The sequence below is a fragment of the Semicossyphus pulcher genome, unplaced genomic scaffold, assembly GCF_022749685.1.
Source record: "Semicossyphus pulcher isolate SPU_LCO1_2020_fin unplaced genomic scaffold, fSemPul1.0.p SCAF_5, whole genome shotgun sequence".
NCBI classification, from domain to species: domain Eukaryota; kingdom Metazoa; phylum Chordata; class Actinopteri; order Labriformes; family Labridae; genus Semicossyphus; species Semicossyphus pulcher.
Window position 1 is genome coordinate 8,817,638 of NW_027211726.1, and position 23,186 is coordinate 8,840,823.

At 40.6% G+C, this 23,186-nt stretch overlaps 3 protein-coding genes across 3 annotated transcripts; 2 read left to right on the forward strand and 1 right to left on the reverse strand.

Moving 5' to 3' along the window:
• Nucleotides 1-245: 245 nt before the first annotated feature.
• LOC138608326 (alanine and arginine-rich domain-containing protein) lies at nucleotides 246-5,410 on the reverse strand. Its single transcript, XM_069680885.1, has 2 exons — nucleotides 4,981-5,410; nucleotides 246-2,150 (listed from the first exon to the last, which is right to left on the reverse strand). The coding sequence occupies exons 1-2, from the start codon at nucleotides 5,167-5,169 to the stop codon at nucleotides 1,863-1,865; spliced, it is 477 nt and encodes a 158-aa protein (XP_069536986.1). The 5' UTR covers nucleotides 5,170-5,410; the 3' UTR covers nucleotides 246-1,862.
• Nucleotides 5,411-7,843: 2,433 nt separating this feature from the next.
• On the forward strand, nucleotides 7,844-14,601 carry LOC138608865 (proton-coupled zinc antiporter SLC30A8-like). Its single transcript, XM_069681446.1, has 9 exons — nucleotides 7,844-7,914; nucleotides 9,223-9,389; nucleotides 10,498-10,644; nucleotides 11,111-11,264; nucleotides 11,480-11,517; nucleotides 11,748-11,860; nucleotides 12,894-12,999; nucleotides 13,088-13,222; nucleotides 14,456-14,601. Exons 1-9 carry the CDS (start codon nucleotides 7,847-7,849, stop codon nucleotides 14,599-14,601), a joined length of 1,074 nt encoding a protein of 357 aa, XP_069537547.1. The 5' UTR covers nucleotides 7,844-7,846.
• A 2,024-nt stretch (nucleotides 14,602-16,625) lies between these two features.
• On the forward strand, nucleotides 16,626-22,796 carry LOC138608693 (proton-coupled zinc antiporter SLC30A2-like). The gene is made up of 9 exons (XM_069681252.1): nucleotides 16,626-16,708; nucleotides 18,045-18,211; nucleotides 18,532-18,678; nucleotides 19,679-19,832; nucleotides 20,041-20,201; nucleotides 20,385-20,497; nucleotides 20,840-20,945; nucleotides 21,042-21,176; nucleotides 22,651-22,796. The coding sequence occupies exons 1-9, from the start codon at nucleotides 16,626-16,628 to the stop codon at nucleotides 22,794-22,796; spliced, it is 1,212 nt and encodes a 403-aa protein (XP_069537353.1).
• Nucleotides 22,797-23,186: the final 390 nt, after the last annotated feature.

Consider the following 23,186-nt stretch of genomic DNA (forward strand, 5'->3'; position numbering starts at 1 on the left):
AAAATAAAATGTGCACCATCAGTGATTTAATGTCTTTATTGTTTCGGCATACTACACTTAATAAGTACAGTACCTGTTTGAAATTCTGCTAGAGGGTCAGGTATGGTTAAGAAACACATCCGTGTCTTCATCCCAAACACTTTACTAACACTTTTTATACACCAAAAAACTGACCACAGTTATCTTTTTACACATGGGTTCACATGTTGGTTTGTTGTCATTTTAACAAAGATGAAAGTATCCTAATAAAATATTTTGTCAAAGAGATATTTACAGTCTCATAAGAAGCAACAATCTCTGTATGCTACAGTCATAAAGGTCAGTGAGCTTACAGCGAATACACACACAGCTTTGTGAGGAAAGAATCAAACACTTTAGAAGAGTTTTTACATAAATCAGGGGAAAATTCAGAACATTTGTACACTAAAAAATTCAGCAGACAATTTGAATTGTGTCTCTAAAGTTTGGCTACACAGTGAATAACACTTTATCTCGTTTTTCTGACATACACAAAATACACAAAGACAGCAATGATTGCCTTTAGGTCAATGTTAAATTCAGGATGTATTATCCTCTTTAAGGAAACAATTGATACCCCTCTCAGATTTATCCCTAAAATATGACGCTCATGTCAGAAGTTGGTTAGCTTAGCTTAGCATGAAGACTATAAACAGGTGGAAACAGCTAGCCTAAATATGTCTAAACGTCTAAAGCTCACAACATAACTCGTTAACAGTTTTTCAACTTTGAACAGAGTCAAACTTGCTATTCCCTCTGTTTCCCCGGTTACTGCTAAGCAAAGCTAGCCGCCTGCTGAAGGTAGCTAACTCTTGGCAAGAAAGCAAACGTGTTTTTCTATTTTACAAAAAGAGAATTAACAATCGGTAACTGGTAGATAAAGAAGCCTTTACCGTGGCATTGTATTATCTGTGAGGATTTAAAGGTACTATGAGTAATTTTTCAGAAGGATCTATTATCACCAGTGGCCTTTAAATGAACCGTAGTTAGCATCCTGTTGCCCACACTCACACTCATCATGTGCAAGCAATTACTCTGGGCTTTGGCAAGACACACAAGACTAAGCGTGATTGACCAACATCATGTTAGTTGCACACCTCTGCTTTGTGTCGTGAGCAACATCATTTATTGTTTGCTTAAATCACTGTTTGTCCTAATACACAAGTTACTTTCATGGATTAACTAGAGAAGTAATTTGGCTAGCTGGCCTACTAACATATCCTCTTAGATAGGCTGTTTTGCTAGTCATAATATTAGCGAGTTAGCAAGCGAACGTTAGCCAGCTAGCTGTGATTTACGTTGACAGTATGGACCTGGATTTGTCATTAGTTGGTAAAGTTATTTCCTTACAACAGGCTAGCCAGCTGACTGGCTTAATTTGCAATACAAAAGAATAAAAGAATAAGCTGATACTTTACCTCCTCCGTTACCTAGCTAGCAATTTTCTGCCTTCTGAGCAAGCTAATGTTAGCTAACAAACCCAAACAAAGATCTTCATTTGAGTTTTCCCTCTTCCCTTTTGTCGTGAATAACTTCATTAGATGTAACTGTTTGTGCTTGAAGTTGTGGTGACTGACGGTTGTTGGTTGACATTAGTTAGAGTTGCACACTTGGTGTTCAGGGAGCTGAATAGAGGCAAGGCACTCGAGAGCCTGACTGTCCCCGGTCTTTTATCAGTTCAGATGTCTTCAAAGGCAAGCAAGACAGACAGGGACAGTCACATTTTTTATGTTACTTCAATTTGTTCACACATTTGCAAAAAAAAAAATGTATATCACATAGTATCTTCAAATAAAAAAACCTTCATTGACATAGTAATGTCAAGTTGACATATAGTTGAATATTTAAGGTACGGAGCTTCTCCTGCTGAACGCCCTCTTTGATAAAACTCTTGAGTGAAGGTGCGGGGGCGTCTTTGGGAAGTAACTGGACACGCCCATCTCCCCTGAGCTGGAGTAGACGCTGCCGCTTCCTCTTTCACTCTCAGAGTCCCAGTAGCTGCCCTCCTCTTCCTCCTCGTCTGTCTCTTCTTCTTGTTCCTCCTCAGACAACTCCTGCTTGAGCTCCTGGATGCCGGAGTGAAGCTCCATCAGCTGGCGGACCAGAGCTTGGTCCTGGGACCGCATCTCCATCTAGACACGTTAAAAACATAGTATTATTTCCATGTATTTTACATGGACAGAGAGCGAAGCAGATATATGTCATGAGGGAAACAAATCATCAAGAAGGAACCCCGAAAGAAACTCAAGCTGAACAAGTTTCATGCTTTTTTTTCAGACTCCTTACAGATCAAGCTTGTTCACGCTCAGTGTGAAACCACTGCAATTTTATTTGAGCGTCGCCGTCTTTCAAATGCAAATGCATCCGTCTGCCGTCCTCTTTCGTCCCTTTTTATGAGAGGCTGTCTAATTGCCCGCATTGTAAAATAAGATATTCAGAATTCCAGCAACTTCGGAGTCCAAGTTTGTCCTCAGGATCGAGGAATGTCCCAAACAAAAAACCTTCTGGGCCGATCTGCATTTCTTTTCTCTGTTAATTACCTCACCAGGCTGAGACCGGGCTCAGGCTGAAAGATGCTGGTTTTACCGTCTTTGTCGACACTTGGAGGAACAAGAGAAGAAACGTGAACTTTTATTCTCAGAGGGATTTGGAGATGTGGGCACGCTGGGATTTACCTCCTTGTGCCAAACACACCAGCTCTTTTCAAATAAACTGATCGAACTGTGTGTGTATTTGCATTTGTCTGCATCCTTTGCTTTACTGTTCCGCTGCAAACTATCCAGTCCAAAATGTCCACGTCAAATAGTTTTGTTTGGATGACTAAACACGAGCCATCTTTCTCACTTTTATTTAAATTTTTGTCCGTAGGAAACATAAACAAAGCAGAGGATGGTAGTTTTGCTGAGTGAAGCTGCAGTTTAATTGCAATGTGAACACCGAGAAGTTGGATCTCTCACACAGGTGACCTTTAACCTTTGTAGATTAACTATTAATCAGTGTTTGGTGGCAAATATCTGGTTTGTTGAGTTACTTCCCCCCACAGAAAATTAGACGATGGTTCAGGCTTTAAATACTGGTATGAAAATACATTTCAAACGTGTCCACTAAATATTTGTGAAAGTTCGTCATATTGTCGTTCTACTATGCTTTTATTTTGAAAAACCATTTCTCATTATGATGACTTACAGGATCTGTAATCCCACCACATTGATGTCAATGGGCTTCCACAAATAAATAACAATATAAATGCTACTTATTGATAAGAATTGATAGAAAACATGGTTTGTGTGGACCTATTTTAATTTGTAGGACAGGTAGACAGCTAGAAAAACTTGATCTGTTTCATGTGACATCATCCAGAATCTCGTGAACTCTGAGGTGAGATTGTTTCGATTTTGTTTCCAAGTTCGAGAATTAACTTTTAAGCCCTCCTTTTTGAATCACTCAGAAAAATAAAAACTTAATAGGATTCAGAAGCTTTAAAACACCTACTAAATAGACCTTTAGCTTTATCCTGGATAAAAACGAGTGAATGATTTCCCTCAAAAATTAAGAAGTAATTGTTCGCTAACAATTTTATAGTAAGATCTGGGTTGAAATATTCGTAGCTGTACCTAGGAGGGGATCTTTATCAAAGCACCCAGGCAGCCTCTGTTTTTACTGCCTGTTTTGTCCAGCTCCCTCTCAGACACGTGGTCTCTGCCTCTCTCTGTGTGCCCAGGACACTTGTTACCATGACGAGCTGTCTGGATGAATGCACTAAATGCCAAGTGATATATTAGGCCGTGACAATGAGCCTGACAGAGGTGCAAACAGAGACGCACATAAACGCGCTCACACAACCACACACGGCGTCTTTAGCAGGAGACGATGGTTTAAAGAGGCTGACAATGTAACAACACGACCTACATGCGTCTTGGGAACAAAAAGGTCATAACTCGAGCTTCCTGAACAAAAACAATCATGACGACCTCGGAGGTCGTTTTGTATGGGAGACAAATGACTTGAGACCACCGGGATAACTGACAATAAAATGCTTTTATGTCGTTATCGTTTCATTATTTCTGCCTGAGAGATTCAATTCACTGAAACTTGCATGTCTGCTCTCAACTCTGGAGTTCATATCAGACACAGAGGGGGTGGAAGAAATACAGAAACAGGAGCAATACAAGACAAATTATAAATTTATTTGGATCCAATTCCTGCAATATAGATTCTACATTAGTAAAAGTACATTAAAGTAATAGTATAACCACTTAACTCCTGCTGTTGTTATGCTGCAACTATGAGATTATGCTGAAACATAACAGTGGAACAAGCAGCGAAAATATTCAGGCGAGTAATTTCAGCTAAAGTTTGCTAACAGAAGCTAAAATTAGCTGCCATAAGCTACTTGGCAAACCAAACTGAGTAAGGCTTTAGCAGCCAAATCCTTAAGTGGAGTTAAGATGCGTTTAAGTGCTCATGAATTTAACTTCTCATTTACAAAACAAAGAAATTGTTGTTTAATCTTTTAGACGTTATATAGTCTCACTTTAAGAATCAAAATTAAATGTAATTTCTATGCTAAACACCCTTTAAGTGCATATTTTCTCGTCTTATTTGCAAAGGATAATCATCAACGTGCTACTAGACGAAGTGCATGCACAACTGCACAACTTCAACCTGAGAAGGTTTAGTCAGCCAGAAAACACCTGTATGGGTATGCAGGGGCTTTCATCCAAAATAATAAGTTATATTTTATAATATAATCACATATTTTCTCTGTAAAATCAAAGTAACAATTAACTCTAGCTGTTAGGTAAATGAGGGAAGTTAGTAGACAAGTGAAGTTGCATAAATACTTATACGACTCAAAATTGCACCTACATTAAATGTACTTGCTCTTGAACGCCACAGTGATATGGACTTCTTGTAAACGCTAAAAAGAACAGTTAAACTATATCACAGCTCTTTCCTTACCAGTTCTCTTCGCAGCCAGGCCAGCGCACTCTCTATGTCCAGTTTCCTGCCTTCCTCTCCAGCTGTGCACCCTTCTCTGACCCTGCTCCGAGGATCCCTGCATGCACTCTGTCCTGCTGGTTTACCGTCATCGAAGGTGGAGGTCTTGCAGGAGAAGTCCCGCAGTCTGGTTAGAACCACTTCCATCATGCTAGGTCGGAGATATCTTCCAAGTTTTCCAACCGGGTTTATCTAATCTGAACCCTCAGCTGTAGCGCAGTTACAGCCTCGTCTCTTCTGTTTATGGGACCCTTCACAGTTTGGACGACTTATGAGGAACTCACTCTCTCTTTCTCTCTTTTCATCAACGCTCTCTTCTCTCCAACCCCCCCCTTTCTACTCTCTCTTTTCTTGCTGTCTGTCTCTCAGACGTTACACCCCGGCTCCCTGGTGAACCAACATCACTGTGGTGTGAATGTGTCGGAGCAGGTCTGACGTCAGTGCATTGTCCGGATGCATGACCTGGAGCTGTTTACCACTTTTGGGCACTTTTTACCACACACACACAGACACACACACACACTCATACAGACAGTGATCAATACAATGAGGAGTGTAGCTTTAAAAAGCCTTAAAATGTTGTTTTCTCTGCAAAATGAGGACACAACGTATGTAAGCATATGTACACACACGTACAGATACACAAATACACACACAGCCTTGTAGTGTACTCACAGCCCCCCCTTATGATCTGGTGAGTGGTCTGTTGCAGGGTCAGGATCCTAAGAACAGTGTGAACAGCCATGTGTAACTAACCCTCCTCGTGCCATTTTCCCCTCACCCGGCAGCCCCTGGCAACCCCACTGCACCATCCATTCACACACGCACACACGCAGGGCCTTGGCAAACCAAACACAGGCCCACTTTCAGGAGTCCAAAATAGCCACGACGAAGTGAAAGCTATTTTTAGAGTCGAATTGAATCCACTTTAAGACTTTTCTAAAGAAAAAAAACAAACGTCACAACACTCAGAAGGAATAAAAAAGCTGCCTTTGAGTGTCGCTGTGTGATTGTCTCATGTTCTTGATGCTGCTTTTAAAGACACTGAAGAGCACTGATGTAAGTTGTATGAGCTGCAACGTCACCAGCTGCTGAACGAGTGAATGTGTATAAACAACAACTGTATTTGTCCAAAATGTACTTTTTCAGCCTTTTATTACTCTCTTTTTAAAGATTTATCTAACTAAATCTATAAAATCCCAGGGTTCAAAGGTCAAATTGTTGCACAGCCAGTGGAAACAGATCATCACGATAATCAGAACATGTCATACAAATGAATGTCATACAAAAAACACTAAATAACATAATGTTATTCAAAAGAAAAAGTTGTACCAGTCCTTTAACTGTTCACATATTAAGCCTTAATGCAAGCCAGACTACAAACAAAAAAGTTGTAGAACAATCTTGGGTACCCAAACAATCAGACAAATATATTAATGTATAATAAGAAACTAAGAGCTTAGCATCATTAGCATGCTGGATTTTAGAGACCGGGTCCCTTAAAAACACGAACTGTATTTTTGTCCTTAAAGACATCGGTTACATTGAACTACAAACACTTTGCTGTAGATGGCTCATTGTCGCCACCTTGTGGTGCATTTTGGTCCCTAGTGTTTAACTCTGGTATTTGACTTTCAAAGCTACAGAGATTATGAAACTTTACAGTATACAAGGAACATGCATTCTTCCAGCAGATTTGATACAGAATAATCTTGTGAAATATAATAATTTCTTTAAGCCTGCACCACATGTTTTCTGGCATGTTAAACTGTTTTACTCTCTGTTTTTATTATTTGGCTGGGTTTAACATCCTAACATGCCATTTCATTTCTCTGATCTTGATCTTAAAGCTGAAAGTATGAAATAAGAAATTTCAAAGATCCCTTTAAGACACGTTTTCCATCATCTTTTCAGTTGCTGATTGATCTTGAAGCTTTCAAATGCTAGCTAATTCTCTGATTCCCTATAGTTTTCTAACCTGGAACTCAGCTATGGACATCATCCTTTTGATAACAGTTTTTGTGCCTCTGTGAGAAGAGAATTAATAGGAAACACTGAATCAACTTTAGACAGATAGGAGGCAACTTGAGGCAAAATTTAAAGGACATTTACACCCAACAACGACTTCAGTTTGTTTTTAAAGGGAAATGAGGAAGCCTAGTATCCTAGCATGTGACGATAACACACGGGGAAAGAGCGCACGGCACTTTATTGTATAATCAGAGTGCCGGCTGATCAGAGGAGGTGGGCGTGGCTAGCGTGAATTTAACGGTTGTGGTCGGATGATCAGAAACGAACCCCCCTCCCCAGTTTTGATTAGATCAAAGGGAATTTATCTCCATCTTTTAGGGCTTCATTCAGTAGGACATGGACTTGTTTTTGAGCTTCACATTTAGGCTAAATCAGTCATCTTTGCTACGATATCTTGTGTTTGGTTTTTAAATTTTATATTTCTATTTTAATCACCGTACGCCGTCACCTTCTCCCTCAGCACCCCGCTTTATAGGCACTGTTGCAAGCGGTTATGTATTTGCACACGGTGCAAACGGTGGTAGTCACAAGGCTGCATCACATATTTCACTATTTGCACCCTGGATGGATTAAGTAGGATGTCTAAGGACTGTTAAACTCGTTTTAGCAAGAGGAGACAACAAAGGCTGGAAAAATTTACTGCAAAAAATAGCAATTACGTTTTGACAAACAAAACTGTAGTTTCAAAGTATTTTTATTTAAGTTTTTTAGGTATTATTATCTATTCGGGCATTTTTTTTATCGATTTGGAGGACTCTCTGAATATTCGTTTTATTCAAAGACGTCAGTCATGTTCATGCCAAAGGATCCAGAGAAAATTCCCCTGGTGTCAGACTTGAAGAACACGTACGCTATTGTGGAAAGGTAACATTTTATTCCTTATTTTAATTAATAAATCAATTTGATAATAATGTATAAAATAAGTCAACAGTGAATAAATGAACGTGTTATTTGCTGTTCATCATGAACAAATTGATTTGTTTCATTGATGTGTTCATTTATTCCTTATTTTATCGCAAATGATTAACTATAAGTGTCGCATAAACCACACACAGTTTTATCTATCTTTAGTAAAGTATCCATTGTGGCTGTTTGGGCTGGGTCTTTGCCCACGTTCCTCTGTTTGTGGTCTGCTGGTTTTTCCACACGGGACGGGTCTGGGGTCTGCTGCAGGGTTTAGCAGTGTGCAAACGTGCAGTTCTGTCCGGTTTTTTTTTCACTGGTTGTATCCGGTCATCCCTGAAGGAGATGAAAGTCATAAACACAGGGAAGTGTGCACGAAGGGAAGTGTGCAAGTTTGGACATCTTAAACAATAACTGTTTCTATGGATAAAGGATAAATTTCATTGAAGACAACACAATATCATCTATAATAGACCCTACATTTTAAAGAAATTAAAAAATGGAACATAGAAAATTAAGTAACTTAAAACATAAGAGACGCAGGGCAACTTCTCACCTCATAGGTCAGACAGACAGCACATCCTCAACACAGTTAGACTATTACAGAAACAAGCTGGTGCGATGGGAGGTTTTCCAAAAAGGTTTGCCATACCTATAAAAATGTTTCACTCATATTCCCTAACCAGGAGCTTATTTTCTCTAAGTGGACATAGCTATTAATTGACCTCAAGTGACCTCATTAGTTCCATTATTCAACTTTTCTCTTGTATAACCTTAATGGCTTACTCAGTGTGATTAGTAATATCTAATCAACCCCCTGTACTTTAAGTTTCCTGTATACACACATACTTGTGCAAATGTTTGTAACGTGCTGTAGGCGAGACTAACATTCTTCTGCAGGCTTATTTTGCTAATCTTATCATGCATTCATGTAAACGGTCACACATTTCGATAAACACTTCACGTCTCTTTAATGAAAGGAAATTAAAATCTTAATTGGATTTCGATTTGTTGCACAAAGCAAATCTTAAGAAGACGCACTGGGCTCTAAAACAGTTGACATATTTTAAAGGCTTAAGAGTTCATCAGTGAAATTATATTTTGATTGATAGTTGTAACTGATTGATAATTGATGCAACTTATACAAATGTTAATGCAACAGATGTAGGAAATAAGGGTCTAGGGATAGGGGATGTTGAATGCTGTACAGATTTTGAATGTTGAGTTGTATTGACTCTTGCATTTATTCTAATGTTAATGTAAATCCAGTGTGGCGTACCAAGAGACATCAAAGATGAACGGCGCTGGGGGCATGAAGCACTGCCATGATAACAGCCATTCACAGGCGGATCGTGAAGGAGAGAAGAAACATGCCAGGAGGAGGTTGTACCTGGTCTCTGTGATTTGCCTGATTTTCATGATCGGTGAAATCATCGGTGAGTCATTCTGTCAATCTGCCTCCCTTTAATACCTGTTTACCTACTCTGTGTCTTTTTCTTTCTGTCTGATACTTCAACAGCCACAACATTTCCCATCATTAGAGCACTGTGCCTGATGCCTCTGTCTGTAACACCTGATAATAAGCAGCCCGTTGGCTTGATTGTTTCCTCTAAAGTCAAGTGTGGTTTCTGTTTTGTGGTAATTAGCAAATGTCAGCATGGTGACCCTTGAAAATAATGTAGTGAACATGGTCAGTAGTATACCAGTATAAACATTAGCAAGCTAACTTTGGCATTTGGAGCATGTTAGCATGCTATAACATTAGCTTAGAGCGCTCTTGTTATTGTACATCTTAACATGGCCAATATGGCGGCCATTATCTTCTTTATTATCAACTTTCTGATTGATCAGCAAAAGATATGATTACTGATAGTAAAATTTTGGTGGGACAGTGAGCCATGTTAAACAGCAAATTTGATAACACATTAGCTACTGTAAGACAACAGCTAATGTTGGTGTTCAACCACTGCCTAGCTAGCATTACCATTAGCTATGAATTTACACCTTTCCTTTCATGTTGTGTTACACAAATGTTAATGTAAGCCCACTCCCAGCTAAAATCCATATAAGCAAGAGAGTAGCTAAATGCTAACATAAGCTGTTTTTCCAACAGTAGTTAATGTTTTATGAAATATATTGTTAACTTCAATATGGCCGCATGTCCCTCCAGACTTTACTATCTGTCTTTAATGTCCTTATATGGATTACAACTTGGAACACAACATTAAGACATGACACAGCATTTTAGCTTTCTGTCACGGGAGTGAAGTCAGATGAAAATGGCCGCTGTGTGATTATGGTTAATTGTGCAACAATGAGGTGCTCCAGTCTTTGCTCTGTTCCTCTCCCTTGCTTTTTCTCATCAGAAGTTCTTTTGAGTTTTCTCGTGACTTTTACACGAAATTAAACTTTTATTCTGTTCCGTCTTCGTTTCTATATTTATAGCCTCATTTGTGTTTTAATTACTTTGCACACAAGTATAAATGTGGCTTTTCAGAAGTAAAATAGTACAATATTTACGTGACTATGTTGTCTGTCTCTCAGGTGGGTATTTTGCAGACAGTCTTGCGGTGATGACGGACGCTGCCCACCTGCTGGTGGACTTCACCAGCTTCATCATCAGCCTGATATCGCTCTGGCTCTCCTCCAGACCTGCTACACACAAGCTCAGCTACGGCTGGCATCGGGCAGGTACTGTGTCGACATTTACTTTTCAATAGCTGCTGTCAATTTAAAAAAAGTTAATGTGATATTTAAACAGTACAATCCAGTTAATCCAGGATGGTTTAATTATAGTGACAGGTGGATGCAGGTTTTCAACTTTACTTTCATTTAAATTTTCTGGCAAAATTTTCAGGTTTACAATTAAGACCTTCAGTGTTAGTTCAGCCGCTTTCTGTTCAGAATTAACTAATGCTTTATTGGACAGGGATGAACTAGAACAGTTCAATGTGATTATTCAAGCTTATCCATAATTGGCCCACCGCTAAACTTTGACATGGTATAAACAGTCTTTCTCAGTCTTGTAACTTAACTTAATCAACTGTCTACTGAATTTCAAGTAGATTCCGGTCTTCCTTGTTTTGGGAAAAACGCAGCTTGTTGTATCTCTTAATTTTTATTTCCCCTCACTCTCCTCATTTGTTCCCTCATGCAGAGATCTTGGGTGCTCTTCTGTCCATTTTCACCATCTGGCTGGTAACTGGGGTGTTGGTCTATCTGGCTGTCGATCGCATCATCAATGACGACTACACCATTGAGGGCACAATCATGCTCATGACCTCTGGTTGTGGCGTGTTGGCTAATATTGTGTGAGTAAAACACGTCCTCAGTTCTCATTTCTAAAGCTTTGCTGAGCGCAAGGTTCATCTTTTTAATATTTCTTTTATTATTAAGCCAATTCAAAGAAGACGGCAATACTAATCCAGTTCCGTGGAAGAAATTTGGGTTATGTTGTCAGAATGCCTTGTATCTCTGAGCTGATTAGTTTCATACTCTGGAAATGCTTTGTTCCTTTTCTCAAAAGCATGGCGCTCACGCTTCACCAGTCTGGCCATGGCCACAGTCACGGGGGTCTTAGCTCACACGGGCACGGCCACAGTCACGGGGGTCTCAGCTCACATGGGCATGGCCACAGTCTCAAGAACGGAAAAGGACAGGAAGGGGTCGATCATGGTAGGTTCCAAGTTTCCAAGTTGTTATCAATTTCTTTCAAATATGGTAGACTGATAGGTTTATAATCCAATGTATACTTATATTTTGAGCATGGATCTCACTGAACTACCTTCTTTCAGGAGGGAGGGCTCAGCAGGCCAATGCCAGTGTGCGTGCTGCCTTTGTCCATGTGGTGGGAGATCTTCTCCAGAGCATCAGTGTTCTTGTTAGTGCCATCATTATCTACTTCAAGGTAAGGAGTCTCTTTAGTCCTGCACAGAGTGAAGGAAGTCTTACAGAGTGACATTTAAACCAATCAAAGGAGTTGAGGAGTCTTAACTGGGACTGAATTAAAGGCATCTTTAAATTGGGTAAAGAAACTGTAAGACCCCAGGGGTGGATCCGGACTTTTTTGACTGGGGTGGCCCAACTGCGGCACTGACTTAGGCTGGGGTGGCATGAAGTATGTGTCCACACACACAAACGCAAATGAAAAGCATTTAATTAACCCTTCCTTCTAACCTTAATTCTTTAAGGACTCAAACAGAAGATGTGTGGTCAGAGTAACAATTTAAAGTACTAAAGGAAACGTGCTACATTGAAATGGGAAGTAAGTTAGTAACAGCCTGTTGCAACACAGTCCAAATAGTTTTAACACAAGTCCCGCCTCTGTCAAGGCAAATAGCCAATCCTAGTTTAGGATTTTGGGGTGACACTAGGGGTGGCCAATCAGATTTCAAGGGGGGCCCAGGCCACCCCTGGCCACCCCTCTGAATCTGCCCCTGAAGACAGGTATCACTTGTCATATATTGAAATGTTGTCCAAATACAGTATTTGGAACTCACTTAGGCCGCTTCTACACAAGATATTAAAATGTTGCTTGGGCTCTGCAGAAGCCAAATGGGATGCTTTCAGACTCATCCAGGCCTATGGTTGTTTCTCTAATATGCTGGGTCCATCTAGACCTGCCAGTAGAGGTCAACCAGGTCAAAGGTAGAGGGCCATCCCACAAAAGTCAAGCTGGTCAGCAACTGCTTCCAACGTCTTTCTCAAACATACCTGCAAGCAGGGTTTAATCTCAATGTAATCTGTAGAAACAGGTTCTGCATATAAATACAGAATCTGTAGGCGAGAGACAGAGAGCAGTTTTGGTGTCTCTGCAGGCTTTGGTTGTATGCTAGAAAACAGTGTGGAAACCAAAAGAGGTGGGAAAAGATGCAGGAATACAGATGACTAACATGTCAGATAATACTTGACCTTAATTGTGTACTATTTAAATCTTTCAGCCGGAATACAAGATGGCTGACCCAATCTGCACCTTCCTGTTCTCTATCTTTGTCTTGTGCACCACCTTCACCATCATGAGGGATATTCTTACTGTCCTGATGGAAGGTAAGACCTAAAAACTCATCCTCAATGTTTGCAATTTAAAGTCTTACATTTACACTCTGCTTTAACTCTTTTTTTATCTGTGACTCAGGTACTCCAGCAGGTGTGAAGTACAGTGAGGTCCATGGTCATCTGCTGTCAGTGAAAGGGGTGACAGCAGTCCACAATCTTCACATCTGGGCCCTCACTATGAACCAGGCTGTAATGTCTGCACATGTGGCTATAGGTGAGAAGATACTATAGCCCTGCTAAATTGCCAAACATAATTTCTTGTGAAAGCGTGAGCTGTCTTAAAAATATTTAACTTCAAATAGGTGCTTAGGCTGACGATAAAATACAAAACACGATACGATACAAAACTATACGATACAAAACAATACGATACAATACGATACAATACGATACGATACAATACAAAACAATACGATACAAAACAATACAAAACGATACGATAGGATACGATACGATACAAAAAAATACAATACGAAACAAAACAACACAACTATACGAAACAATACAATACAAAACGATACGATAGAATACGATACGATACGATACGATATGATATGATTATGTACACTAGATTACAATTTTAATTTCATTTCATATTCAGTCTATTTGCTCACTTCAGCGCTTGATAACACAACATCTATGATACACTTTTTCAAATACTTAACACTGTCCATGAACAAACAGGAGCAGGAAGAAGAAAAAGTTACATTTTATTTTTAACTTTTTCAATTTTCCTTTTTCAAATGGGAAACTTTGTTTTGGACTTGAATGCTGCACACGTTTAGCTGTCTCAATAGTAATATTAATAAAGTCAAAAACAACAAACAACATTTAAATGGAAATGTGGTGTATGGTCCAAGCCATATACTAGATGTTGATCAAGTCTTGTTTTATGTTTGCCAAATTGGAGATGAAATAAAAAAAAGGACATCAAGTGATGAAATGGAACTTGGCCACGTCAATCTTGTCAACATAAGGAAATGGAAGAAATATTTTTTTCTCAGTCGGTAGTTGAGACAAGACAAACTGACATTAACAGGCTAGCAAGGTAGCGTCAACATGGTAATTTTAGCATTCACCTAAAGGCATGGTATAGTCTTACAGTTTATGCTGACTAAGTGCATGTGAAGATGAATTTTAGTTATAAAGTAGCCATTCCTCCGGAGTCAAACTCAGGCGTTTTATTAAAAAACTTTAATACTAGCAGTTATCTCCCTTTTTTTCATCCGCTCAAATTTGATTTGTAGTCTGAAATGAGCCCACAGACTCTTTCTCTACGGACTATGAATGAGAAATACAACCTCAAGGGGCTGCGAGCATGAATCTGGACATTTTTCTTGTCTTTGATTTAACTTTGAGTTCTGAAGCAGCTTTTAAGGCACATAAATATTCAGCAGAGTGACTATCGTGTTTATTGCCATTTTCTTTGTCTTCCTCTCCTCCACAGATGAGTCGGTGGATGCTCAAAGTGTCCAAAGAGAAATTACACAGGCTTGTTTCTCCTCCTACAACTTCCACTCTGTTACGGTTCAAATGGAGAGACAGGCCGACCTGAAGCCTGAATGTCAACTGTGTGAGGACCCCAAGATGTAGCAGCAGCTTAAGACCAAGCGATAGCTGCTGTAACCTCAGATCGCAACATTTAGTCGTTCTGCACTGTTCCTATTTCTCACTATGACATTAATGCCAAAGTCTCATGACTGTGCTTTAAGTGCCTTTGTGTTGACACTCTCAAAGAAATGTGCCTGAATGAAAGTCTGTGTGAAATGTTTTAAGAAGGTATCTGATCTTCCTTGCCCTTTGTGAAGTTTTAACTTGCCTTGAACTTTGATATTCATTGTCTTTACTTTTAAGTGTATTCATGATGAAATAGAAATAACGACGCACTGTAGAAAGTAAAAGTTCATCTTTTTAAAATCTATACATGTTACATGATTAGGTGTGTTAGATGTCTATTTACTACCCTAAACGTACATCATAAGTACTGTTTATCTTGTGACTTAATGTAAACCATTTGGCCCGCAGCTTAAGTACTGTTTGTTTTAGCATTAGTGTTCAGCACCGACCTCAAACATAGTTTACAGCTGTAGGCATTGAAACACAGCCGGGTATGTAAATATATTCATCGATAAATAATTATATGCATGGAGCGCTGTCCAGCAACCTCAGAAGTACTGTTTGTGAGCAGCATCAAGTGTTTTTTACATGACATTGGCTTTGTAAAGTTGTAACGCACAAGCTGAATTGAATTACTCATTAAAGTCTATCTTTATAAGTGTGAATGTACCAAGGTGGCTATTTTGGGGAACATTATTTCTGGTCTTTTTTTTTCTTTACATGGACTTTAGTTTATCTACCTGTACCCAGTTAGCAGGACCTTTTTATAAAACAAGATATGACTGAGTTTGCCAAGCTCCAACAGCCCCAACAGACAGCATTCAGACCACAACCTCCTGCCTTTCCAGTAGTTCCTGTTCCAAAAGTCTAAAATCAAAGTCTAATCAAATCTATCATGGGGCCCTTCCAGCTTTTCATCTCTTGGTAAACAAGGACCCAGGTGTATTCTCGCAACTTAGGGCCATGTCCACACGGAGACGAAGCCGACTTCGTTTTGAAAAAGTTTTCCGTAAACACGGCGCCGTGTCAGGAAATGTTTGCGTCCCCACGAAACCGCTGAAACGCTGTAATATATACAACCGGCCTGTGGGTGGCGCTGTAACGCAGCCACACAAATACAAAAAACCAGAGAAGAAGAAATAGAGCATGCGTATAAGTGTAACAACAAAGAAGAGACACATGTAGAAGACGATGGTTAGCGCATGCGCGACGCACAGAGGCGGCGCGATTCAAGAAAGATCCGTATAGGCTGTACACACGGAAACGCCAGGGTGGCGTTTAGGGATTCATCCACTCTGGGAGGCGGTTTCAAAAATTAGCGTATACGGGCTCCTGAACGCCGGTTCCGTGTGGACGAAACGACCATACGACAAAAAACTTTGGCGTTTACTCCTAAACCCGTCTCCGTGTGGACATGGCCTAAGTTGGCTTTGGAGAATCTCCTCCCCTCTAAAGCAATAGAACTGTAAATATCAGACAGCACTTTGTTTGTATTGTATAATTACCTTGTGCAGGCCGGTTCAAGGAAGTGGGCGGTCCAGAGCAAAATGCCCCATCCACCTATTTTAATATTCTTATTGCTGACTTTACAAACTGATTAATAAATGTTACATTTATGTTTAACTTTTGGGGCTACATGGGGCTTTCCTTACCAACATGTTGCTGATAGATATTTTGTGTCTTTTAAAGGTATACATTAAGGTCTTAAAATTTGGCAACACCCACCATTACAGGTGTCTTAGGAGGCCATGCATTTGCATGTTACAGGGCTGGATCACATATTAACCGGTTTCACCCTGGAGTGTTTAAAACTGTTAAACTGTTGTTTAACAAGAGGAGGCAACTAGGGCCAAAGAAGATCATAACAAAGAATAGAAAGCATGGGTTAACAAAACTAGTCTTCTCAGAAGGACTTTTCAGTCACATTAGATTTTTTAAAGCATTATTTTATTTTACTCTGGGAATTCTTTTTTCCACTTTGAGGAATATCTCCATCGGATATGTTGGTCATGTCTAACAATGTGGATCCACAGAGAGATTTCTCTGTGTCGGACCTGAAGAACAAATACACTGTTGTGGAACGGTAATCTTTTATTCTTTCATTTTAGCAGTATACGAAGTAAAATTTGAACTGTAGAATATGTTTACAGTCAAAGGTCTGTTTGTGGGATTTAAAAAACTGTATTTGTAGTTTGTTGTTGGAAATTCTTTATTAGGAATAAACCCTTGAGATGTGTCATCTCGTTTTTTGAGGGGATCCATAAATACAGAAATAAACAAGCCATTTAACAGAAACATAACAAAAAATAAAACAAAATGAATAAATATAATAAATAAATATCAAATTATAATAAGGCATAAGAGATCAGGAGATCCTACTGAAGGCAAAGCATAAACTTGAGTGGTTCATCCACTCATAGATCATGATCAGTATATGATGTACCACCTGCGCATGCCCACAAAAACCAATGCGATGCAAGATGCAGCGCACGCATGAACGGCAGGTTCAAACAGGTAGTTTGTCAAAGTAAATAATATATGTTGGCAGTTGTGCTGTGGGCTGTGTCTTTGGATCATGTAAATGTGGTGAAGAACTACTGTTTGTTCCACATGGGACTGGTCTGAGATCTGCTGGGGTTTGTTAATTTGATTTGTACTCGGATAGCACCTCTGGAAGCCTACTCTCCCTACTCGAGTGCACTCGGATTGCCCTCCCTACTCTCCCTACTCGAGTGCACTCGGATTGCACCTCCCTACTCTCCCTATTCTCCCTACTTGAGTGCACTCGGATTGCACCTCCCTACTCTCCCTATTCTCCCTACTTGAGTGCACTCGGATTGCCCTCCCTACTCTCCCTATTCTCCCTACTTGAGTGCACTCGGATTGCCCTCCCTACTCTCCCTATTCTCCCTACTCGAGTGCACTCGGATTGCCCTCCCTACTCTCCCTATTCTCCCTACTTGAGTGCACTCGGATTGCCCTCCCTACTCTCCCTACTCGAGTGCACTCGGATTGCACCTCTCTACTCTCCCTACTCTCCCTACTCGAGTGCACTGGGATTGCACCTCCGGAAGCCTACTCTCCCTACTCAAGTGCACTCGGATTGCACCTCTGGAAGCCTACTCTCCCTACTCGAGTGCACTCGGATTGCACCTCTGGAAGCCTACTCTCCCTACTCGAGTGCACTCGGATTGCACCTCTGGAAGCCTACTCTCCCTACTCGAGTGCACTCGGATTGCCCTCCCTACTCTCCCTATTCCCCCTACTCAAGTCCACCCTGATTGCACCTCCCTACCGCTCCCTACTCTCCTAGAGGCAGGGATAGAACGGGTGTGGATATGTACCATTCTTCGCGTGGGACAGGCAAGCCCACTGCTCTACCACTTTCTGTATTTATTCTCATGTTAATGTCTATCCAGAGACATTGTGCCAAACCAGGAAGCATCCCAGAAAGATGTTTGCATCAAGCATTGCCACGAGAACAACCTTGCACTGGAGGATCGCGAACAAGAGAAGAAAGTTGCCAGAAGGAGGTTGTATCTGGTCTCTGGCATCTGCCTGATTTTCATGATCGGTGAATTCCTTGGTGAGTCATATTGTTCTAACATCAGCCAGTAATTTGTTCTTGACTTTGACACCATTTCTCCTACTCATCATTGAAGCTTTTTGTTTTTGTCTCTTTTTACTTCCTCTGCTCCTCCTCTCTTCCATCCCCACTTTTTTGTGGCCAAAAATTTAGTACATTTAAGACATTCATAGAACTTTTGCTCTAGCAATGTCAAAAGGTTGACATATGCGGTTTAGTGTCGAATGTCTTAGACACTATAGGATTGATATACATCAAATAATTTCAAATAAAGTCATATTGTAATTATGTGAATTTATTAATTGCATCTTTTTCTTCAGGTGGGTATTTTGCAGGAAGTCTTGCATTAATGACGGACGCTGTCCACCTGCTGGTGGACTTCACCAGCTTCATCATCAGCCTGATATCCCTCTGGCTCTCCTCCAGACCTGCCACACACAAGCTCAGTTATGGCTGGCATCGTGCGGGTACTGTATTGGCCACATTTACTTTTTTGGCAGCTATCATACTTCAAAGCACGATGATTCCTATCTCACCAACATTTAACCCTTTGTTTTGCAGTTTTACTTGTGTTTACTTTACAGTTATCATTACTGAATGGTTTGTTAAGTTAAGTTTCAAGAGACTTTATGGAATCCATTCTTATATTCAGTGGGCAAATGTATTGGAGAGCTCCATGATCTTTTAACTGCAGCCTCCTGAAGTTAGGGTTATGTGATGTGATGCCAGAACTCTGCTTTCCACCCTCAGGTCTTGCATGCTACTTGAGAGACTTGCTTTCCCTTGTGAGCCACTGTCTAGCTAGCAGCACCATGCCCACCCTCTAGAGTTGTGCCACAACAGGGCCTTAAGGATGTACCTTCATCTGAAACATGCTTATGTGAAAACAGAGGAGCTCTTTGTTTGTTACAAACCTAACTGCCTTGAGCAACCGGTCACCAAAGTGCATTTGGTTATGGATGCAATCCAACAGACATCTAAGAGGGCAGGCTAGCCCAAGCAGGCCTAACCCTAACCCTAACCTGTCTGCATGCACATTCCATATATTCCTTGCAATCTAATGGGCCTTATGGCATGTTGCCCTTGCAACCCAAGAGCCCCAAGAGCAGCAGGGTGTGCTTGGGTCCAGAGACAGTCTGAAAACGATAGAAATGGGGAGGTTACTTGTGTAACTCCGGTTTTCTGAGAGGAGAGACAGTCTCTCCACCCTGCAACATGTCTGAATTCAAGTTTACTGAAGAGGCCATGCATACGTGCTGATTTGTTGCCAGTCATTGGATGGTTACCACAGATGTGGCAAGTCTCTGAACAAGATAGCAGTTAGTCTATCCACTCAAAGAGCCTGGGTTACACATGGAAACTTCTGTTAACCAGATCGGCGTTCAGTGGATATTTGACAACCAGTTCATGTTGTATTTTCTCTGATTTGCATTCCTCCTTCCTCTCCCAATCTCTTGACCCATGCAGAGATCCTTGGTGCACTGCTGTCAGTTTTCACCATCTGGCTGGTAAGTGGACTGTTGTTTTACCTGGCGGTGGATCGCCTCATCAGTGATGACTACACCATCCATCGCCTTATCATGCTCATTACCTCTGGTTGTGCTGTGTTGGCTAATATTATGTAAGTAATATATCCATTTAGTCCGAATTTATTACAATTTAATCAGTGCGCTTTTGAATATTTGCAATTTTAATAAAGCCAGTACAAGGGAGTCATCATCAAATGATAACTGACCACTTAAATGAATGAAATGCATAACTTAACAACAGGGACAATATGCATCTTGTGTTCTGTTGTTTAATACTTTGGAAATATCTACTCCCAAAAGCATGGCCATTGTACTTCACCAGTCGGGCCACGGCCACAGTCACGGGGGTCTCAGCTCGCAAAGGAATGGCCACAGTCACGTGAAAGGAAACGGGGAGATCTTAAATGATACCCACTCGAATGATGACCATGTCAAAATGGAGCAAAACAGAGTTGATAAAGGTATGCTCCCTAACCCCCACAATAAACACTAACTAACTAGGCCTAACCCTTGCTTGAGAACTCTAACCCCCGCCAACCTTAGCCTAACACTTCACCTAACTGCAACCCCACTCCAGACCCTAACCCTAAGCAACCCCCCATCACTAACCCTTACCCCACAACCCTAACTCTATCGTCTTTCAGGACGGAGGGCTCAGCAGGCCAATGCTAGTATACGTTCCGCCTTTGTCCATCTGGTTGGAGATCTTCTCCAGAGCATCGCCGTGTTTATCAGCGCCATCATTATCTACTTCAAGGTAGGAGTGTCATTAGGAGTGCACAAAGTGTGTCTTGCAGAGTAATGCTTAAAGGGGAAGGTGATGAGTATGGACAAGGTGTGAAATACAAAAAGGCTTTTTGAAATTGGGTCAGGTATCACTTGTCAGTGTTGGACTTTATTATTTGAGTCTCCTTCTTCTGTGTAACCAATATTGGAACAATTACTTTAGGTTACTTGAGCCTAGGGATGCACAACATTATTGGCACGTTAGCGGTATCTGCAGATTATGGCAACCAGTTTTGGCTGTCTTCTATTGTCAAGCCTAAAAAATAATTAACCTTACTTAACCTTAATTTTCTGTGCAATGTGTTTCTTTCAGCCAGAATATAAGATGGCTGATCCCATCTGCACCTTCCTGTTCACCATCTTTGTTTTGTGCACCACCTTCACCATCATGAGGGATATTCTTATTGTCCTGATGGAAGGTAAGGCCCAAAGGAAATGAAAGATTTGTACAGTGTTTGCCCTTAGTGTTATATACATATACAGTCTACTTTCTCTTTGTTTAATTAATAACTCAGGTACTCCAGAGGGTGTGAGACACAGCGAGGTGCAGAGTCATCTGCTGTCAATGAAGGGGGTGACGGCGGTCCACAATCTTCACATGTGGGCCCTCACCATGAACCAGGCTGTAATGTCTGCGCATGTGGCTATAGGTGAGAAGAAACTGCCGCGCTACAACACATTCTCTTGTGCAAGGAGAAGCTGTCTGAAAAGTTAAATCTCTTCTTGATGCTTCAGCACTGGCAACTTCTGTGGCCGAGGGCGTTATATTTTTGGGATGTCTGTCTGAATGTCCATCTATTTTTTAGCGTGATATCTCAGGACCACCTGGAGGGATGATCTTCCAAACTGGCAGATATACGTCCACTTGAACTTGATGAAAGATGATATTTTGAAGATTTTAGTTTTGTTCTCTTTGGCGCCTCTAACACAATAGTCAGTATTGGAAGGAGTTTGTTTCTTCTTCTTTGGATTTTCACTTATTTTTGAAGTTGTATCTGTAGTCATCCATCTTTTCTTTGTTTGTTCAGCCATAGTAGATTACTGTTTACTAACAACACTTGCAGAGACCGGAAAAGCAGCCGCTTAGCTCCGCCTACCCTCCCTGGCAGACCAACCACTGCTGGCTGATGGAAAACGCGTCACTAACTGGGTGCCGCAAGTGATTTTTTTTCCGCAAATGTCGCCACAGACACGCAGTCACTCATTTACCATTTTGTTGCCTCATCCGGCGATAGTGACTTAACAGACATCTATTTAAATGAAAATCTTTAAGATTATCACTTCAAGGATAAACTGATTAGAATTTGGTTGTCAAAGGTCAAACTTACCGTGACCTCACTATTGTCCCTTCTCATTAACACTATATCACAGCAAAGCCTATATTTCAGGGTATTCCATTACATTTGGCACAAACAGCCACTTGTGGATAAACTGATTACAACTTTGCAGTCAAAGGTCAGAGGTCACTGCGGTCTCTTATAAATATTTTTGGACATATGTCAAGAAAACCTCGGGCTAAAGGGAGCGAATAATGGAGTGACGACATTGTTACCCAAAAGGTCAAAGGTCAACTGTAATGTAGCATCAAAAGTGCCTCTGTGTAGAAGAATTTTTTCAAGTGTGCCAAATGGAAGATGAAGAAAATGAGTAACAAGTCAATGAGAAGAGAAGTAGAACATCTTGCTAATGTGGGCTAAAAGCCCATTATGTTGCTAACATTAATATTAGCATTCAGCTCAAAGTGAGGCTGAGTCTTAAAGCTGACAAAGTGCAGCCGCAGATTAAATACAGATCAGTTTTGATGGCTAGTTTCAGACTGTGAAGCTGAGCCTTTTCCCTATAGAGTTAAACTCTTTAAGACCAACTTTTTAAGAATTGCATCTCTCCAATTTTTCCCCTATATCCAACAATTTTGCTTTCTAGTGTGAAATGAGTCTATGACTGAGCAATACAACCTCAAGGGGCTGCTAGCATGCCTCTGGATGTTTGCTTTTCATCTTTGTGGAAACTCTGAGTGCTGAACTGAGTGCTGAGTTTTTAAGGCCTATGATAAATATTCAGCATAAACACACAAGGTGACTAACGTGTTTATTGCCATTTGGTTTGTCTTCCTCTCCTCCACAGATGAGTCAGTGGACGCTCAGACTGTCCTAAGAGAAATGACACAGGCCTGTTTTTCCTCCTACAACTTCCACCGTGTTACGATTCAAATAGAGAGACATGCCGACCAGAAGCCTGAGTGTAAGCTGTGTGAGGACCCCGAGATGTAGGAAGCTGCCTAAATGCTGCATCTGAACCGAGCAGGATAAAGTCAAACTGCTGCATACAGCTGGTGATAAATGTAATTGTTCTGCACTGCTCAAAGGACCCGAAGGTCTTAAGTCTTATGACTATAAAATTAGTGAAGAAATGTTTCTATTGAAACAACAAAGAATGAAAGATGACATTTTTTTTATAGAACGTTTTAACTTCCCTAAAACTTTGATATTCATGAGTTGCCTTTATTTCAAGTGTATTCATGTTGCAATATAAATTACAACGCACTGTGTAAAGTCAAAGCTTATCTCTTATGTACTCTCGTCATATGAATAGCATGTTCAGTAACTGTTAATGTATGTGAGAAAACCAAGCTGCAAACATATGGTTTGTTTTAGCATTAA

What these genes read in the sequence shown, in the direction of transcription:
- LOC138608326 (XM_069680885.1), bottom strand. Translation starts at nt 5,169, where the DNA reads ATGATGGAAGTGGTTCTAACCAGACTGCGGGACTTCTCCTGCAAGACC. An exon ending in CCTGGCTGCGAAGAGAACTG is followed by an intron (nt 2,151 to 4,980) that starts GTAAGGAAAGAG and finishes TAACGTGTCTAG; the next exon opens with ATGGAGATGCGGTCCCAGGA.
- LOC138608865 (XM_069681446.1), top strand. Translation starts at nt 7,847, where the DNA reads ATGCCAAAGGATCCAGAGAAAATTCCCCTGGTGTCAGACTTGAAGAAC. An exon ending in CCAGTCTGGCCATGGCCACA is followed by an intron (nt 11,518 to 11,747) that starts GTCACGGGGGTC and finishes ACCTTCTTTCAG; the next exon opens with GAGGGAGGGCTCAGCAGGCC. An exon ending in CCATCATTATCTACTTCAAG is followed by an intron (nt 11,861 to 12,893) that starts GTAAGGAGTCTC and finishes TAAATCTTTCAG; the next exon opens with CCGGAATACAAGATGGCTGA.
- LOC138608693 (XM_069681252.1), top strand. Translation starts at nt 16,626, where the DNA reads ATGTTGGTCATGTCTAACAATGTGGATCCACAGAGAGATTTCTCTGTG. An exon ending in GCAAAACAGAGTTGATAAAG is followed by an intron (nt 20,202 to 20,384) that starts GTATGCTCCCTA and finishes ATCGTCTTTCAG; the next exon opens with GACGGAGGGCTCAGCAGGCC. An exon ending in GTCTGCGCATGTGGCTATAG is followed by an intron (nt 21,177 to 22,650) that starts GTGAGAAGAAAC and finishes TCTCCTCCACAG; the next exon opens with ATGAGTCAGTGGACGCTCAG.